At 58.2% G+C, this 19129-nt stretch overlaps 1 protein-coding gene across 1 annotated transcript in view; it reads left to right on the forward strand.

Moving 5' to 3' along the window:
• DSTYK (dual serine/threonine and tyrosine protein kinase) overlaps positions 1-19129 on the forward strand; it is a 33931-nt gene that overhangs the window by 4975 nt on the left and 9827 nt on the right. Inside the window, 6 exon segments of the mRNA XM_068159701.1 lie at positions 6284-6669; positions 13173-13402; positions 13404-13840; positions 16641-16915; positions 17699-17782; positions 18583-18759. Coding sequence (XP_068015802.1) covers positions 6284-6669; positions 13173-13402; positions 13404-13840; positions 16641-16915; positions 17699-17782; positions 18583-18759 — 1589 coding nt within the window.

The following is a 19129-nucleotide window of genomic DNA, read 5'->3' on the forward strand; positions in this document are numbered from 1 at the left end:
ACCAGGGCTGGGCTCTCACCACCCTCACTCTCAAACATTTCTTCCTCCCCTCCAGCCTGAATTTCTCTCTTTCAGTTTCAAGCCATCCCCCCTTGTCCTGTCCTGCCAGGCCCTGCACAGAAGTCTGTCCTCACAGCTCCTGTAGGCCCTCTCAGTGTTGAGCATGGTGTAGCCATGAGGTCTGTGCTGCCAGGTTGGACTTGAGGAGCTTTGAGGTCTCCTCCAGCCTTGGTGGTTCTGTGAGGAGCTGCAGGGAGGTCACTCTGCAGCCTTCTCTTGAAGGCTTCTCCCAGGTGGGAAAGTTGCAGCTGGGGGAGCTGGGGTTGTTCAGGCTGAGGGGAGACCTCATTGCTCTCTCCAGCTCCCTGAAAGGAGGCTGGAGCCAGCTGGGGCTTGGGCTCTTCTCCCTGGTATCAAGGGATGGAAGAAGAGGAACTGGCCTCAGGCTGCGCCAGGGGAGGCTCAGGTTGGATGTTAAAACTTCTCCCCTCCTCTCTCCTCTCAAAGCCTGGCCCAGGCTGCCCAGGGAGGTGGTGGAATGCCCATCCCTGGAGGGGTTTCAGAGCTGTGGTGCTGAGGGCCCTGGCTCAGCACCAGGCTTGGCAGAGTCAGGGAGTGGTCGGAGTGGAAGAGCTCAAAGGCCTTTCCCAGCCAAACCCATCCTCCGCTTCCCTCTGCCTTTGGCCTCCCTGGGAAGGGGCTGAGCTGAGCTGCTCAGGGCTTCGATGGACTCCATCCATTCAACCTAAGCTGGCTCTGCCAAGTGTTGGGAGCGAGTTTGGGGCTGGGTGGTGGTGAGAGCCAGCCTTGTTCTTGGACAGGCCTCCTTTCATCGGCGGCAGCGCCGGGGCTCGCAGCGCCCCGGGGCTCCCCCGCAGCCCTGGGGTTTGATGTCTTCATCACATGTCTCCCAATGAGACAGTGTCTGGGTACCGTGTGTGGCACCAGCTCCCAGCTCTGGCAGAGGCCCTCTCACAAGCAGGAGCTGCTCCCAGGAGCTGTGGCAGCCTTGCCTGCTCCCTCCAGGAGCCTGTGCTGCCACGGCACAGAGAGCAGATCCAGCCCCGGGCTGCGCCGGGAGCAGGGTGGGCAGCAGGGCAGGGGAGAGGCTTCTGCCCCTTGGCTCTGCTCTGCCCCTCCAGTCCTGCCTCCAGCTCTGCTGTCCCCAGCAGCAGAAGGACACAGAGCTGTGGAGTGAGGCCGGAGGAGGCCACAGAGATGCTCCAAGGGCTGTGGGCACAGGCTGAGGGGGCTGGGGCTGTGCAGCCTGCAGAGGAGGAGGCTCTGGGGGGATCTCTGGGTCTGGAGGATCTCTGAGGGCTTTTCCAACCTTGCTGAGTCTGTGATCTGAGAGCTGCCTTCCAATAGCTGAAGGGATGCTAGAGGAAGGCTGCAGAGAGGCTTTTCCTGAGGGGGTCTGAGCCAGGCCAAGGGGAAATGGTTTGGAGCTGAGGCAGAGCAGGGTTAGAGGGGAGCTGAGGAAGAAGTTGTTCAGTCTGAGGCTGGTGAGGCTCTGGCACAGGCTGCCCAGGGAGGCTGTGGCTGCCTCCTGCCTGGGGGTGCTCAAGGCCAGGCTGGGTGAGGCCCTGAGCAGCTGAGCCTAGCTGAGAGGAGTCCCTGCCCATGGTGGGGAGCTTGGAGGGGATGAGCTCTGAGGTCCCTTCCAACCTGAGCCATTCTGTTATCCTCTCCTCAGAAGGAGGCTTCCTGGCTTGTGCAAAGCTCTCTGAGTTGTGTTTTCTCATGCCTGGTAGCTGAAGAGTGTCTGGCTTCCTGCTGGAGTATCACCAGCTCCATCAAAGCAGTTCTTTATCTGGCAGATGAAGGCTGAAATGTGGTGCTTGTGGCTTTCTGCTGATGTTTTGTCTCTTGGGAGCTGCTGGCCAGCTTCTGCCCTTCAGTCACTTGATGTGGCCACTCTGCTCTGGTGGTGGGTCTTGAAAGGCTTGGTTATGAAACAGTTACCAAGAGTCACACTTCACAGAAGCACAGAATGGGTTGGCTTGGGAGGGACCTTAAAGAGAATCCAGTTCCAACCCCCCCTGCCACGAGCAAGGACATCCCCCCCAGCCCAGGTTGCTCAAAGCCTCATCCAGCCTGGCCTTGAACACCTCCAGGGAGGGAGCATCCATGGAGATGGAGGTGCTGGAAGGTGTCCAGAGCAGGGCCAGGAGGATGAGCAGAGGGCTGGAGCTGCTCTGCTGTGAGGACAGACTGAAGGAGTTGGGGCTGTGCAGTCTGGAGAAGAGAAGGCTCTGAGGTGACCTCATTGTGGCCTTCCAGGATCTGAAGGGGGCTCCAGGAAGGCTGGGGAGGGACTGCTCAGGATCTCAGGGAGTGATAGGAGTAGGGGAAATGGAATGAAGCTGGAGGTGGGGAGATTGAGGCTGGAGGTGAGGAGGAAGTTCTTCCCCATGAGAGTGGTGAAGCCCTGGGATGGGTTGTCCAGGGAGGTGGTTGAGGCCCTGGACCAGGCTGGCTGAGGCTGTGGCCAGGCTGATCTAGTGTGGGGTGTCCCTGCCCATGGCAGGGGGGGTGGAACTGGCTGATCCTTGTGGTCCCTTCCAACCCTGACTGATTCTATGCCCTCCCTGGGCAGCCTGTGCCAGTGTCTCCCCACCCTCACTGGGAAGGATTTCTTCCTCATCTCCAGTCCTGGGAGCAATTCCCTTCCCAGCAGCAGTGTCTCCCTGAGACCTTTCCAGACTGTGGGCTTGTGAGGCTGAGTGTCTGTGGGGCAGAGGTGCAGGGGATGAGCTTGAAGAGCACACAGAGGCTCTCCCTGTGCTGTGGTGCCTCAGGAGGACTCCTCTGCTGGAGGCAACTCCTCCAGCAGTCCTGTTGCCAGCCTGTGGCTTTGAAGGAGAGGGAAGCCTTAGCCAAGGTGATAAAGGAGCCTGAAGCTAAGGACAGAAGCAGCTCTGCATGGGGCTGCTGCTGATTGGAGTGACTGGAATTCAGGTGGGGGGCTGGAATGCTCTGGGAGCAGGGGTTGGGAGTAGCTGTGGTGAGTGTGTGCTCTTTAATTGAGGGCTGTCTTGGGGTAGGAGAGCAGCTTGGTTTGTTTTCTTGGGGCTTGAGATGCTGAAACCATTTGAGATGCCAGAAGATGACTCATGAGAAGAATTTTAATGGCCTTGGTGAAGCCAGACCTTGCCCTACAAAATCCCTGCTGCTTTCTCTGCTGTGCTCTTGGAGTCCACCTCCAGCCTGGCCTTCTGCTCAGCTTGCCTGGCACCAGGGGATGGCTCTGCAGAGCTCTCAGAGCTGGCAGTTATTCTGGGGACTTGGTGTCTCTCTTGTGCCATTCTGATCCTCTGGTGCCATCTGCCCTCAGAGCTGGGCCCAGGGGTAGCTCCCAGGCTGTTCTGTGCTCCCAGGGCTTGGGCTGGAGTGGAGCAGGAGGAGATCCAAGGACTGGAGCAGCTCTGCTGTGGGGACAGGCTGAGAGAGTTGGTGGTGCTCAGCCTGGGGAAGAGAAGGCTGCAGGGAGACCTTCCAGGGCCTGAAGGGGGCTCCAGGAGAGCTGGGGAGGGACTGTGGACAGAGGAGTGACAGGAGGAGAGGTGATGGCTTCAGGCTGGGAGAAGCTGGACTGAGATTGGAGAGGAGGAAGAAACCCTTCCCCCAGGAGGAGGAAACCCTTCCCCCAGAAGGAGGAAACCCTTCCCCAGGAGGGTGCTGAGGCTCTGGACCAGGCTGCCCAGAGAAGTTTTGGAGGCTCCAAGGCTGGATGTGTTCAAAGGCAGGTTGGATGGGGCCTTGAGCCTCCTGGTCTAGGAGGTGCCCCTGGCCATGGGATGGAGCTGGCTGCTCTTCAGGGCCCCTTCCAGCCCAGCCCTTTCCCTGCTGCTGTGAGGTTGTTTGGAGCCATTTATTTATTTTCCTCTTGTACTACCAGAAGTGCTCTGTTGCTATGCATGAGGTAACACCAAGCCTCTTGGCTTCCAGCTTGGATGCCTGAGTGTGGGAGAAGCTGTATTTAGGAGCTGCAGCAGGAGGCAGGAGCTAAATCCAGCGCTGGGGCTGAGCCTGTGTAGTAAAAGTGACTTGCAGCGTCACGGGGCAGGGATCCACGGGGCCTGCTCTGGGGGATGGTCCAACTGCTGCTCCAGCTGGGGGATGGGTGAGGAGAGTGAGGCCAGGGAGGCCTGCAGGAGCTGCAGGTGGAGTCACAGTGGTTGGAGAAGGCCTTTAAGCTCATCCAGTGCGGCTCTGACCAGCCTGACCCCCTTCCATGCCCAGGGGACTGCCTGCTGGCTGTGGGGCAGGCTGTGGGTGAGGTCTGCCTGGAGCTCAGCAAGGCCTTTGCCACCATCCCCCACAGCAAACTCCTGGCCAAGCTGCCAGCCCCTGGCTTGGATGGGAGCACACTGCACTGGGTTAGGAACTGGCTGGAGGCTGAGCCCAGAGAGTGGTGGTGAATGGTGCCACAGCCAGCTGGCAGCCAGGCACCAGTGCTGTGCCCCAGGGAGCAGTGCAGGGCCCTGTGCTCAATAACATCTTGATTGATGATCTGGATGAGGGCATTGAGTCCATCAGCAGTAAGTTTGCAGATGACACCAAGCTGGGGGCAGGAGTTGAGCTGCTGGAGGGCAGAGAGGCTCTGCAGAGGGACCTGGCCAGGCTGGGCAGATGGGCAGAGGCCAAGGGCAGGAGATTGAACACAGCCAAGTGCCAGGGGCTGCACATTGGCCACAGCAACCCCAGGCAGTGCTACAGGCTGGGGGCAGAGTGGCTGAGAGCAGCCAGGCAGAGAGGGACCTGGGGGTGCTGGTTGATGGTAGGCTGAACATGAGCCTGCAGTGTGCCCAGGCAGCCAAGAGGACCAAGGGCATCCTGGGCTGCATCAGGAGCAGTGTGGCCAGCAGGAGCAGGGAGCTCATCCTGCCCTGTGCTCAGCACTGCTGAGGCCACACCTGGAGTCCTGTGTCCAGGTCTGGGCCCCTCAGTTTAGGAAGGAGGTTGAGCTGCTGGAAGGTGTCCAGAGAAGGGCAACAAAGCTGGGGAGGGGTCTGGAGCACAGCCCTGGGAGGAGAGGCTGAGGGAGCTGGGGTTGCTTAGCCTGCAGAAGAGGAGGCTCAGGGGAGACCTTCTTGCTCTCTCCAACTCCCTGAAGGGAGGTTGGAGCCAGGTGGGGGTTGGTCTCTTCTCCCAGGCAAGCAGCAGCAGAACAAGAGGCCACAGTCTCAAGCTGTGCCAAGGGAGGTTCAGGCTGGATGCTAGGAAGAAGTTCTACACAGAGAGAGAGATTGGCCACTGGGATGTGCTGCCAGGGGAGGTGGTGGAGTCCCCATCCCTGGAGGTGTTCAGGAGGAGACTTGCTGGGGTGCTGGGTGCCATGGGTTAGTTGTTTAGGTGGGTTGGATTGGTTGATGGGTTGGACTTGCTGATCTTGAAGGTCTCTTCCAACCTGGTGTATTCTATTCTATGTATCTCCAACTCCACCAAGCCTGAGGCTAAACCACCCCCCTCAGCCCCACCTCTCAGTGGCTTTGGGACACCTCCACAGCATTCCCCAGGGACACAGGTGGGGAGAACAGTGAGGAATGGTCTTAATGGCCTGGTGAGAATCAGCCTCCTGTGGTGTCCTCTGTGTTGGTGCAGTAGAAGTGCTGAGCTGCTGACACTGATGGTAGGACACAGAGGCAAATCCTTGGTGCTGTGTGAGCTTCCTGGGGGGCCGTGGGGCAGCGTTGTCTGAGCTGTAGAGATGAGACTTTGTGCTCCAGCCACTTGAGAGAGGTGGTTCTGCCACTCTGCCCTGCTGAGGCTTCACTTGGAGCACTGTGGCCAGCTGTGGGACCCCCAGCACAGAGACCTGGCCCAAAGGAGGGTCACAAAGACGATCAGAGGGCTGCAGCGCCTCTGCTATGGGGACGGGCTGGGAGAGTTGGGGCTGCTCAGCCTGGGGAAGCCTCCAGGGAGACCTTGGAGCTGCATTTCAGTATCTGAAGAGGACCTACAGGGAGGCTGGGGAGGGACTGTTCAGAAGGGCTTGGAGTGGTGTGATGAGGGGCAATGGTTTGGAAGTGGAGCAGGGCACTGGTTGGGCCCCAGGAGGAAGCTCTGCACAGGGAGGGTGGGGAACACCGCAGCAGGTTGCCCGGGGATGGGGTTGAGGCCCTGCAGGCATTCAGGATCAGACTTGATGTGGCCCTGAGCAGCCTGATCTCATTGGAGGTGTCCCTGCTGAGTGCAGGGGGCTTGGAGAAGCTGCCCTTTGAGGGTCCCTCCCCAGCCCTTTGTTCAGCCTGCCCTAATGCTCTGCCCTCCGTTTCAGGGCAGAACTTCATTTCCTTCCCTCGCCACGAGGAAGAGCATCTCCAGAGGACTGTGAGCTGGCACCCTTGCCTCCTGATTCTTGGCCAGAACTGCAATGCCAAATGCCAGCTGCTCAACATCCTGCTGGGTGAGAAGCTGCTGCCCACCACCAAGGTCAGCAGCGAGGAGAACTGCCGGAGGCGGCGGATCCGCTTCACGCACGGCGCCCAGACCCGCCTCAGCCTGGCGCTGCCCGAGCAGTACGAACTGGTCCACATGATGGCAGCCCACAGAGGGCACTGGGACACCATTCCAGAGGAGGACTTGGAGATTCATGGGGACAGTGAGGATCCTGCTCAGCAGATAGCAGAGCTGGAGGTCATGCTGCCCTACTCCCTGCTGAAGGTAACTTGGAGGTGCAGGCCCCGGCCGGGCAGCGAGCGCTCGGGGTGCCGCCGAGTCCCCAGGCAGAGAACACAGTCACAGGGTGGGCAGGGCTGGAAGGGAGCTCAAGGACCAGCCAGTCCCAACCCCCTGCCACGGCCAGGGACACCTCACACTGCAGCAGGTTGCTCCCAGCCACATCCAGCCTGGCTGCAAACACCTCCAGGGTCGAGGATGAGGCTTCCACCACCTCCCTGGGCAGCCTGTGCCAGGCTCTCACCACCCTCCTGGGGAACAACTTCTTCCTCACAGCCAATCTCAATCTACCCACTTCTAGTTTTTTCCTATCCCTCCCTGAGATCCTCAAAAGTCCCTCCCCAGCTTTCTTGGAGCCCCCTGCAGATCCTGGAAGGCCACACTACTGCAGCTGATGGTGTAACCTCTCCAGCACAGGAGCTGCAGCACCAGACTCCCAGCTTCTCCTTCATTAAGGTTTTAATTGGGCATCACCTCCTCTGCTTCTGTGCTTTTCTTTCAATGTGGACTTCAGTGTTGGAGTGAGGCCAGGGGAAGCCACAAAGATGCTCCCAGGGCTGGAGCAGCTCTGCTGTGAGCACAGGCTGAGGCAGCTGGGGCTGTGCAGCCCAGAGGGGAGAAGGCTCTAGGAGGAGCTTAGAGCTGCCTGCCAGGACCTGAAGGGATCCTCCAGGAAGGCTGCAGAGGGAACTCTTCCTGAGGGTGTCTAGAGCCAGGCCAAGGGGGAATGGTTTGAAGTGAGGGAGAGCAGGGTTAGACTGGAGCTGAGGAAAAAGTTCTTCAGCAAGAGGTGACCTAATTGTGGCCTTCCAGGATCTGAAGGGGGTCTACAGGAAGGCTGGGGAGGGACTGCTCAGGATCTCAGGGAGTGATAGGACTAGGGGGAGTGGAAGGAAGCTGGAGGTGGGGAGATTGAGGCTGGAGGTGAGGAGGAAGTTCTTCCCCATGAGAGTGGTGAAGCCCTGGAATGGGTTGTCCAGGGAGGTGGTTGGGGCTCTGTCCCTGGAGGTGTTTAAGGCCAGGCTGGCTGAGGTTGTGGCCAGGCTGATCTAGTGTGGGGTGTCCCTGCCCATGGCAGGGGGGTTGGAACTGGCTGATCCTTGTGCTCCCTTCCAACCCTGACTGATTCTATGATACTATGAAAAGAAACTCTTTCCAGTGAGGGTGGGGAGAGACACTGGCACAGGTTGCCCAGGGTGGGGGCTGGATGCTCCCTCCCTGGAGGTGCTCAAGGCCAGGCTGGATGAAGCCTTGAGCAGCCAAACCTAGCTGAGAGTTGTCCCTGCCCATGGCAGGGGGGAGTTGGAGCAGATGATCTTTGAGGTCCCTCCCAACCCATTCCATAAATGCTGGAAGCTCAGCCTCCTTAGCTGGAGCTCCAAATGCCTCCCTGGCCTTTGGTCCAGTGTTTCACCAGCCTGACTTTCAACAGTTGCTTCCTACTCTTAGCAAGGAATCAATCACTCAAGCCACAGAAATAGAAAGATGGATGAAAGCCTCTCCTGGGTCTTGCTGCCCAACCCTTCCTTGCCCTGCACAAAAGAGGCTTCAGCCTCACACTTCTCTGGCTGGGGTTTGTATTTTAGCTGGGCCACTTTAGCCAGGCTGCAGCTCCCAACCCTCTCTCAGCCTGCTCCTGGGAAGTGACAAAGATCTCTCTGTCTGCCTCCAGTTATATTTAGGGCACTCAGATGAAAACAGCCAGTCAGATTAATTTGAAAAGGGGGCTGGGGGAAATCAAAAGCTCTTCCAGTGGAAGGAGAAGGGAGGGTGAATCACAGCCAGCTTCAGAGGGAGCTGAAGGAGTCCTTTAGATGGATTCAAGGGGAATAAAGGAAAAGCCAAAGTTGTGGGGGCTTGGTTTTGTAAAGGCTAATAGGAGAAGATGAATTGCAGCAGGTAATTGGCCTGGGGAGAGGTTCCTCTGCAATTCCAGCAGCCTGACCTCCTCTGCAGACCTCTGGGCTGCCTGGGTTTTTTTTTCCCCCCACCCTTTCAGCTGATTTGTGTTCTGCAGCTCTTCTCAGCACACACCAAGGCAGCCTGCTGGAGTGGGGCCAGAGGAGGGCAATGAAGCTGATGAGGGCTCTGCAGAACAGGGCTGCTGAGGGAGCTGAGGGTGTTCAGCCTGGAGAGTGGACACTGAAGAGAGACCTCCTGGCTCCCCCGTAGCTCCCTGAGAGGAGGTTGGAGCCAGGCAGGGCTTGGTCTTTTCTCTGAGGTAAGAAAGGAACTGGCCTCAAGTTGCCCCAGGGGAGGTTTAGGTTGGACATGAGAAGAAACTTCCCTGCAAGGATTCTCCAAGCCTGGCCCAGGCTGCCCAGGGAGGTGGCTGAATGCCCATCCCTGGAGGTGTTGCAGAGCTGTGGTGCTGAGGGCCCTGGCTTAGCCCCAGCCTTGGTAGAGTTAGAGACTGGTTGGACTTGGGTGGCCTTAGAGGCCTTTTCCAACAGAAATGCTCCTAAGAACCTTTGCAGTAGCTGTCTGCTGGCCATGGGCACTGCTGGCACCAGGGGAACCTAGCTGGAGCCGTGGTGGAGGAGAGGCCTTGGCCACTAGCCAAAGCTGCTGTCTGCAGAGCTGCTCTGGGGGAACTTCTGCTCTTTCTGAGCTGGTGGAGTAGGACTCACAACAATTGCATGCCTGATGATTAAGTGATAGCACAGAGCTGAGCATTCACATCTGCCCAGGAAGCAGAGGAGTTGGAGGAGCTCAGCACCTTGTGGGTGGAGGGGGAGGAGAATCAGTTGGAATTTTACCCTCCCCTCCCCCCCTGCTATCCAGAATCCCTCTGTGCTCATCTGCTTGTTCTCCCCCAGCAGCAGAGTGGTCAGGACTTCCACTCTGACACCCAAACATCTCAGCAGTGTTTGAAGAAGCATTTCTGGATCCTTATCACGGACCCCAACAGCTGTAAGAGTTTCACCTGGGGACTTCTGGTGGAGATCACCTCCATCTCCCCTTGCTGAGGAGGCTTTGCCCACCAGAGATCTGCCCTCAGAGGAGCTCCCAGTGGCTGTAAGAGCTGGGCAGTGCTGCAGCTCTTCAGGCCTCTTCCTGAGAGGTTTAATTACACAACCTGGCTGGCACCTAGGTTGTGCTGCTGTGTTGTGCAGGCACTTGGTGCTGAGTCATGCTTGGTGCATGCTTGCTAAATCCCAGCTCATTAGCTGTGACCCTGCTAGAGAGAGGTGAGGTTGGTTGGAAGTTAACAGCATCCAAGCACTAACTACAGAGAGCCTCAACACAGGTGTAGAGCATCCCAGTTCTTCATCCTGAGCTGCCAGGGGAAGGCCCTGAGAAGGTTTTTTCCCCTTCTCAGAGATTCACAGAATGGTTTGGGTTGGAAAGGACCTTAAAGATAATTCTAGGCCCAACCCCCCTGCCATGGGCAGGGACAGCTCCCCCCAGCCCAGCTTGCTCAAGGCCTCGTCCAGCCTGGCCTTCAACACCTCCAGGGAGGGAGCATCCACCCCCCACCCTGGGCAACCTGTGCCAGTGTCTCCCCACCCTCACTGGAAAGAGTTTCTTATCATAGAATCATTCAGGGTTGGAAGGGAGCACAAGGATCATCCAGTTCCAACCCCCCTGCCATGGGCAGGGACACCCCACACTAGATCAGCCTGGCCACAGCCTCAGCCAGCCTGGCCTTAAACATCTCCAGGGACAGGGCCCCAACCACCTCCCTGGACAACCCATCCCAGGGCTTCATCACTCTCATGGGGAAGAACTTCCTCCTCACCTCCAGCCTCAATCTCCCCACCTCCAGCTTCATTCCATTCCCCCTAGTCCTATCACTGCCTGAGATCCTGAGCAGTCCCTCCCCAGCCTTCCTGTAGCCCCCTTCAGATCCTGGAAGGCCACAATGAGGTCACCTCGGAGCCTTCTCTTCTGCAGACTGAACAGCCCCAACTCCTTCAGTCTGTCCTCACAGCAGAGCAGCTCCAGCCCTCTGCTCATCCTCCTGGCCCTGCTCTGGACACCTTCCAGCACCTCCAGATCCCTCCTGCAATAGAGGCTCCAGAACTGGAGGCAGTACTCCAGGTGGGGTCTCCCCAGAGCTGAGCAGAGGGGGAGAATCACCTCCCTTGCCCTGCTGGCCACACTTCTCCTGCTGCAGCCCAGGCTCTGGTTGGCTTTCTGGGCTGCAAGTGCACACTGAGAGCTCCTGGTGAGCTTCTCCTCCCCCAGCACCCCCAAGGCTCTCTCCTCAGGGCTGCTTTCCAGCCAGTCCCTGCCCAGCCTGGATTAGTGCCTGGGGTTGCCTCCCCCCAGCTGCAGGACCCTGCATTGGTGAAGTGGGAGGCTTTGATGCCTTACAGAAAGGGCCTTTCAGAGAAGCAAGAGAGGAATGGAGTTACTTAACAGCAATTTCATGCTTACAGCTGTCACAGAAGCCTTTGAGGATGATTATAACACTGTGCCCTTGGGAGAACCAGCTTGGGAATGTTTGGAATCCAGGTTGAGTCAGAGGTGTTCCCCACATAGGAAGGGCTCCATCCCTAGGAGCGTGGTGCTGCACAGGCAGCCCTCCAGCTGCTCCAGGACCCTTCTGAGGAGCAAACCAAAGGGGTGAGCAAGCCAAAGAATTGCCAAGCCTCTTTGGGAAGGCCTGAAAGGCCTCTCTGGAAGCAGAAGGAGCAGTTGCTCATGTGGTGTTGGGTTGTGTTGGGTTTTTTTTCCCCCCTCCCTGTCTCCTAGAGACAGCTCTGGCTTCCTCCTTTGTTTACAGTGGCTGCTGTGAGTCATCTGTTCTGGGGAGCATTGCAGCACTACACATCCCAGGCTGCTCAGCCTCCTCTGCAGCAGGCAGGGCTGAAGTAAGGACTTCCTCTTAGCTCCAAGAGCAGGTGGGAGATGTGGTCAAGGCTTTCATTTCTCTGGTGTAGGGGGGGAAAAGAACCATAAATGATTGAAGTGTTCATTTTGCTGCTCCCCACCCTTCCCCCTCCCTGTTAGGTGTTGGGAGGTGGCCAAACCTCCTTGCTTCAGTTCAGAGCCTTCAATGTTTTCCCTCCTTATGCTAGTGACAGATGAAATCCCAACTCTGTTCCTGCCTGTGCAAAGGTGAATCTCATCTCCATCCTTGGGAGGGAGGGAAGCAGGTTTCAGAGCTGGCCTCTCTTCAGCAGGGTTAGTAAGAAGCAGCATCAGGAGGAGCATGTGAGCAAAGCAGGGAAACTGTGCTGTCAGAATTGTTTGATCCCTGAATCCCAGGCCTGGGATTGCTGAGGCCTGGAAGGGACCTCTTGAGATCATCCAGGCCAAGCCCCTGCTCAGGCAGGGGCACACACACAGCTTTGCCTGGGATCAAAATGTCCTGGTGGGTTTGGAATCTCTCTAGAGAAGGACACCCCACAACCTCCCTGGGCAGCCTGCTCCAGGCCTCCAGCAGCCTCACACCAAAGAAGTTTCTCCTCCTGTTCAGATGGAGCCTCCTGGGCTCCAGTTTATGCCCAGTACCTGCCACTGAGCACCACTGACAACAGCCCAGCCCCATCCTCCTGTCTCCCACCCTTTAGTTCTTGCTGAGCATTGCTCAGCTCCCCTCTGGGGCTGCTCTCCTCCAGGCTCTCAGCCCCAGGGCTCTCAGCCTTTGCTCCTCCCAGAGCTGCTCCAGGCCTCTCAGCAGCTTTGCAGCCTCCCCTGGGCTCTCTCCAGCAGATCCCTGTCTCTCTTGACCTGGGGATCCCAGGACTGGACCCAGTACTGCAGCTGTGGCCTCCCTGGGGCCCTCTCTTAGTTGTTTGCTGGATCTGAAGAAAATCCTGGCTCAGGTTGTCCCAGCCCCCTGCCCCTCCTCAGCCACCCTTTAGCTGTGACCTCTGGAACGAGGTCTTGTGGTGCCTCTGCCAGCAGCAGCTGGCGTGGTGCTGCCTGCTGCTGGGAGCTCCAGCTGGATCTGTCCCCTCAGGGAGCTGAGCTGGTGCACATCAGCAGGGGGAGAGGCAGTTCATAGGATCATAGAATCAGTCAGGGTTGGAAGGGACCCCAAGGATCATCCAGTTCCAACCCCCCTGCCATGGGCAGGGACACCCCACACTAGATCAGCCTGGCCACAGCCTCAGCCAGCCTGGCCTTAAACACCTCCAGGGACAGGGCCCCAACCACCTCCCTGGACAACCCATTCCAGGGCTTCACCACTCTCATGGGGAAGAACTTCCTCCTCCCCTCCAGCCTCAATCTCCCCACCTCCAGCTTCATTCCATTCCCCCTAGTCCTATCGCTGCCTGAGATCCTGAGCAGTCCCTCCCCAGCCTTCTTGGAGCCCCCTTCAGATCCTGGAAGGCCACAATGAGGTCACCTGGGAGCCTTCTCTTCTCCAGCCTGAAGAGCCCCAAGTTAAGCTGAAGGATCTGAGCTGCTCCCTGGGCAGCTTCCTCCAAGCCCTGCAGCGTTCTGTGCCGCCGCAGCCGGCGGAGAGGCTCTGGCTGCCTCTGACCCCTGCAGACCTCTCTCTAACTCTTTTGTCCTTCCTCACTTGCTAGGAAGTGGACATTGTGGTGGCACCCTGTCGAGGCTTCCAGTCTGCCGAGGCCACCTTGGCAGAGTACGTGAACCAAGTGCTGCCCGTGGTGACCTTCGCCATCAGCGAGGCCGAGCTCTCGCCGCCGGACGAGAGCGAGCTGCGCCGCATCAAGGAGAGGTTCTCCCTGCCCATCTTCTTCTTCAGGGTGCCGGACTCGGGCCTCGACCTGATCGCTCCCGCCCCCCCCCGCCGACGAGCAGTCCTCCCTGTACTGCCAGCTGCTGGACTTGCAGTACCTGAGCGGCAGCCACTGCAGCTGCGGGGCGCCGGCCCCCGCCGAGGGCGAGGCTCAGAGCATGCTGGTGGAGCGGCTGGAGAAGCTGCGGCTCCTGGGCGCCTTCTGCAGGCAGGTGCTGCAGAAGCACCTGGTGGAGGCAGCCACCGGCCTGAGCGAGGTGCACTGCCGCTGCCTCGACATCTTCATCAACCAGGCCTTCGACATGCAGCGGGACCTGCAGATCACCCCCAAGCGGCTGGAGTACACCCGCCGCAAGGAGAGCGAGCTCTACGAGTCCCTGATGGGCATCGCCAACCGCAAGCAGGAGGAGATGAAGGACATGATCGTGGAGACCCTGGGCAACATGAAGGAGGAGCTCCTGGAGGATGCTGCCAGCATGGAGTTCAAAGGTAACCACGGGCAGGAGAGCAGGGGGGAGCCTGAGAAGGGGGTGGGGGGAGCGGTGCTTGCCCCTGGCGCTCGGTGAGGCTCGCCGGGGCCCCGAGCCACCAGGTCCGGCTGGAGAGGCAGAGTGAGGCTGGGAGACAGCCTCCAAGGTCAGCTTGTGCAGCCAGCAGGGGCACCTCCAGCTTGCAATAGAATTAACCAGCTTGGAAAAGACCTCAGAGATCATCCAGTCCAACCTATCACCCAGCACCATCTGATCAACTCAACCCTGGCACCAAGGGCCTCAGCCAGGCTCTTCCTAAACACCTCCAGGGATGGGGACTCCACCCTGGGCAGCACATTCCCAGGGCCAATCTCTCTTGCTGGGAAGCATTTCTTCCTCACATCCAGCCTGAACCTCCCCTGGCACAGCTTGAGACTGTGTCCTCTTGTTCTGCTGCTGCTGCTTGTCTGGGAGAAGAGACCAACCCCCACCTGGCTCCAACCTCCCTGCAGGGAGTTGGAGAGAGCAAGAAGGTCTCTCCCGAGCCTCCTCTTCTCCAGGCTAAGCAACCCCAGCTCCCTCAGCCTCTCCTCCCAGGGCTGTGCTCTGTGGGGTTGGGCTGGAGGGGACCTTAAAGATCACAGAGCCACAGAATGGGTTGGAAGGGACCTTGAAGATCCTTCAGTTGCACCCCTCCTGCCATGGGCAGGGACCCCTCCAGGATCAGCTTGCTCAGGGCCCCATCCAGTCTGGCTCTCAACAACTCAAGGGTTGGAGCCTCCACAGCTTCTCTGGGCAGCCTGTCCCAGTGCTTCACCACCCTCATGGTAAAGAGTCTCCTCCTAAAGTCTGATCTAATCCAGCTTCCCCCAGGCTGAAGCCATCCCCTCTCATGCTGTCACTCCATGCCCTTAGCAGAAGTCCCTCCCCAGTTCTCCTGGAGCTCTTCAGGTACTGGAAGGCTGCTCTGAGGTCTCCCTGCAGGCTTCTCCTCTCCAGGCTGAACAGCCCCAACTCCCTCAGCCTGTCCTCACAGCAGAGGTGCTGCAGCCCTCTGTTCATCCTCATGATGCTCTCTGCCCTGAGCCTCATTCCTCTTCTGAGGAGGTTTGCTGCTGGTGGGGATTTTCCATTTCAGACCAGCCATAGCTCAAGGTTGTTGGCTTAGGAGAGCACTCAATGGACACAATCATTTCTTCTGAGGCATGGGAGCAGCCAAAACTCCAGGTCACACTGTTTGTCTTGACTGACTTCCTTCCATTGCCCAGCTGAAGGACAAAGAGGAGAGCTGAGGGATTAGCTTTAAGCTTGCAGGCTAGGAGCTGCAGCTTTTTGCTTCTGCAGCTGGGGAAATAAGGAGGACACAGAGCTGTTGGAGTGAGTCCAGAGGAGGGCCACAAGGATGATCCAAGGGCTGGAGCACCTCTGCCATGAGGACAGGCTGAGGGAGCTGGGGGGGTTCAGCCTGGAGAAGGGAAGACACCAGGGGGACCTCAGAGCAGCCTTCCAGTAGCTGAAGGGGCTGCAGGAAGGCTGCAGAGGGACTGTGTGCAGAGGCCTGCAGGGACAGGCTGAGGAGAAATGGTCTGAAATGAGAGCAGAGCAGAGATTGGATGTGAGGAGCAAGTTCTGCACCATGAGGGTGGTGGAACACTGGGACAGGTTGCCCAGGGAGGTAGCTGAGGCTCCATCCCTGGAGACCTTCAGGGTGAGGCTGCACAAAGCTCTCAGCAGCCTGCTCCAGTGGAGGATGTCCCTGCTGGGTGCAGGGGGGTTGGCCTGGGTGAGCTTTGGAGCTCCCTTCCAACCCAGCCCATTGGAGGTCTCTGATTTCAGAGCTGGAGCACTGCAGTGCCCAAGGTCAGGATTCTCTGGTGTGCAGGAGGAGCCTCCTGAGGGGCAGCAGCAGATCACCCTGCAGTGAATGGCTGTCTGCCCCTCTGCACAGCAGCCAGCACTGGCTGTGAGGCATCTTGGTGGCTATCAGCAGTTAAGTGTAGTACCCTGCAAGCAGGAAGGTGTTGTTTTGAGGAGCTAATGCCATCTGCTGATCACTGGATTTGTTTTAAGCAGATAGACTCTTGCTGGCCAAGATCTGGAGCCCAAGGTCTTCAGCTCCTGGTAGTTAACTTGCATTGCTCAGAGTGGTTCCAGTGCCTGGGCAGGGATTGCTCCTTGCTGGTTTAAAAATGCCAAGTGCCCCTCTGCTCTGCCCTAGGGAGGCCACAGCTGGGGTGCTGTGTCCAGTTCTGGGCTCCCCAGCTCAAGAGGGAGAGGGAACTGCTGGGGAGAGTCCAAGCTACAGAGCTGCTGAGCTGCTCCAGGCCCCTCTGGGAGGAGCTGAGAGCCCTGGGGCTGAGAGCCTGCAGAAGAGCAGCCCCAGAGGGGAGCTGAGCAATGCTCAGCAAGAGCTAAAGGGAGAGGGGCAGGAGGCTGGGGCTGGGCTCTTGTCAGTGCTGCCCAGAGCCAGGAGAAGGGGCAGTGGGCACAAACTGGAACCCAGGAGGTTCCACCTGAGCTTCGTGGGAATCTTGTTCGCTGTGAGGCTGCTGGAGGCCTGGAGCAGGCTGCCCAGGGAGGTTGGTGCTCAGCAGTTGGTTTGTGTGTGACTTCTGAAGCGAGATGAACTGCTTTGACCATCTTGTCTTGAAGGTCTGAAGGGACAGCAGAGCAGCAGCATGCTTGGAGCAGCAGCTGCCTGCAGCAGGGCTGTGCTCCAGGCCTTTGCAGCGAGCTCCAAGCAGCTCTGGGCAGCCGCTGCTGCTTCGCTGCCCACAGAAGATGCCTCCTCTTTGCTTCCCCTTCTCTTTTCTGTGTAGATATCATCATCCCTGAGAATGGGGAACCTGTCAGTTCCAAGGACATCAAATGTTGCATCAAACAGATCCAGGAGCTGATCATCTCTCGCTTGAACCAAGCTGTGGCCAACAAGCTGATCAGCTCCGTGGACTACCTGCGGGAGAGCTTCGTGGGGACCCTGGAGAGGTGTCTGAAGAGCCTGGAGGAGTCCTGGGAGGTCTCAGTCCATCCTGCAAGGAGTTTGGAGAAGTCCAAGGATGCTTCTGTACACATCACAAGCAATTATCTCAAACAGGTATGGTGGCTTCCAGGCTTGCCTGTGCTCTCCTTAGTTCATCCTTACCCTCATCCTTGAAGGTGTTCCAGGGAAGGGCAATGAGGCTGGGGAGGGGTCTGGAGCACAGCCCTGGGAGGAGAGGCTGAGGGAGCTGGGGTTGCTTAGCCTGCAGAAGAGGAGGCTCAGGGGAGACCTTCTTGCTCTCTGCAACTCCCTGCAGGGAGGTTGTAGCCAGGTGGGGGTTAGTCTCTTCTCCCAGGCAAGCAGCAGCAGAACAAGAGGACACAGTCTCAAGCTGTGCCAGGGGAGGTTTAGGCTGGAGGTGAGGAGAAAGTTCTTCCCAGAGAGAGTTGTTAGCCATTGGGATGTGCTGCCCAGGGAGGTGTTGGAGTCCCCATCCCTGGAGGTGTTCAAGAGGGGATTGGCTGTGGCCCTTGGAGCCATGGTTTGGTTGTCAGGAGGTGTTGGGTGACAGCTTGGACTTGCTGCTCTCTGAGATCTTTTCCAACCTTCTTGATTCTATGATTCTAAGGGTGGCAGGAGGCTGAGCTGCTCAGTGAAAGGAGAGGAGCTCAGCTCTGGGGTCATGAAGGGAGGGGCTAAAATTGGGAGAGAGTCACTTAAAGTACTTCCCCCTCCTGGATCTATGTGCAGTGGTCAGTCTACAGCTCAGAACCACCTCAGCAGAGCAGCTGGATCCTGGAGGGTTCCATCTCTTGTCTCCTTGCTCTCATTTGCAGAGGCTCCAGCAAACTCTCTGGTGCAAAGTTCCCATTCTCTCACCTTTCCTCTGCTTTCCAGATCCTGAATGCAGCTTACCATGTTGAAGTCACTTTCCACTCTGGCTCCACAGTGACCAGGATGCTGTGGGAGCAGATCAAACAGGTATGGGCATCTTGGTCTTTTGTTTCTAGTGCTGGCACTTAGTGCAAAGCCTGATGTCAATACCCCACCCAGAATGTTCTGGCCAGCTCTGGAGCCCCCAGCAGGAGGAGGACATGGAATTGCTGGGATAGGTCCAGAGGAGGCCATGAAGATGGTCAGAGGGCTGGAGCACCTCTGCTATGAAGACAGGCTGAGAGAGTTGGGGTGGTTCAGCCTGGAGAAGAGAAGGCTCCAGGGAGACCTCAGAGCAGCTTCCCAGGACCTGAAGAGGCTGCAGGAGAGCTGGGGAGGGAGTTGTGATGGAGGCATGGAGTGACAGGAGGAGAGGGGATGGCCTCAGCCTGGGTTCAGGTTGGACATTAGGAGGAAGCTCTTCCCCATGAGGGTGCTGAGGCTCTGGAACAGGCTGCCCAGAGAAGCTGTGGAGGTTCCAAGGCTGGAAGCCAGGTTTGGAGACCTCCTTGCTCTCTCCAACTCCCTGAAGGGAGGTGGTAGCCAGGTGGGGGTTGGGCTCTTCTCTCTAGCAGCCAGCAGCAGAACAAGAGGACACAGTCTCAAGCTGTGCCAGGGGAGGTTTAGGCTGGAGGTGAGGAGAAAGTTCTTCCCTGAGAGAGTTGTTGGCCATTGGGATGTGCTGCCCAGGGAGGTGGTGGAGTCCCCATCCCTGGAGGTGTTCCAGAGGGGATTGGATGTGGCACTTGGGGCCATGGTCTGGTCATGAGGTCTGTGGTGCCAGCTTGGACCTGATGAGCTTTGAGGTCTCTTCCAACCTTGCTGATTCTGTGTTTCCTGACCCCTAGATCATCCAGAGGATCACCTGGGTCAGCCCCCCTGCCATCACCAGTGACTGGAAGAGGAAGGTTGCTCAGGATGCCATCGAGAGCCTCAGTGCCTCCAAGCTGGCCAAGAGCATCTGCAGCCAGTTCCGCACCAGGCTGAACAGCTCCCACGAGGCCTTCGCAGCTTCCCTGAGGCAGGTGAGTGTGGGCAGCACAGGAGGAGGCTTTGTCTTGTGCATTGCCCCTGCTGGGAAGAGGAGTTTTGATTGCAGAGGGAGCTCCCAAGAGCAGCTTGTGCAGCGGATTGCTGCCCCTCTGCAGGTAGAGGCGGCAGCGCTGGAGCGCAGGGAGCTGGGTTCGGATGAGCTGTCAGTGAGATCTCTTTGCAGGCCCTCAGCTTTACACCACCAGGGCTTCAAACCAGGCAGGGTGTGCCCAGGCACCTGTCCTTCAGAGACAGGCTGAGAGAGCTGGGGCTCTTCAGCATGGAGAGGAGAAGGCTCCAGGAAGCACTGAGAGCAGCAGTTCAGTACCCCAAGGGGACCTCCAGGAAGGCTGGGGAGGGACT

The sequence above is a fragment of the Melanerpes formicivorus genome, unplaced genomic scaffold (assembly GCF_026170545.1).
Source record: "Melanerpes formicivorus ecotype bairdi unplaced genomic scaffold, bMelFor1.0.p_v2 SCAF_46, whole genome shotgun sequence".
Taxonomy (NCBI): Eukaryota; Metazoa; Chordata; class Aves; order Piciformes; family Picidae; genus Melanerpes; species Melanerpes formicivorus.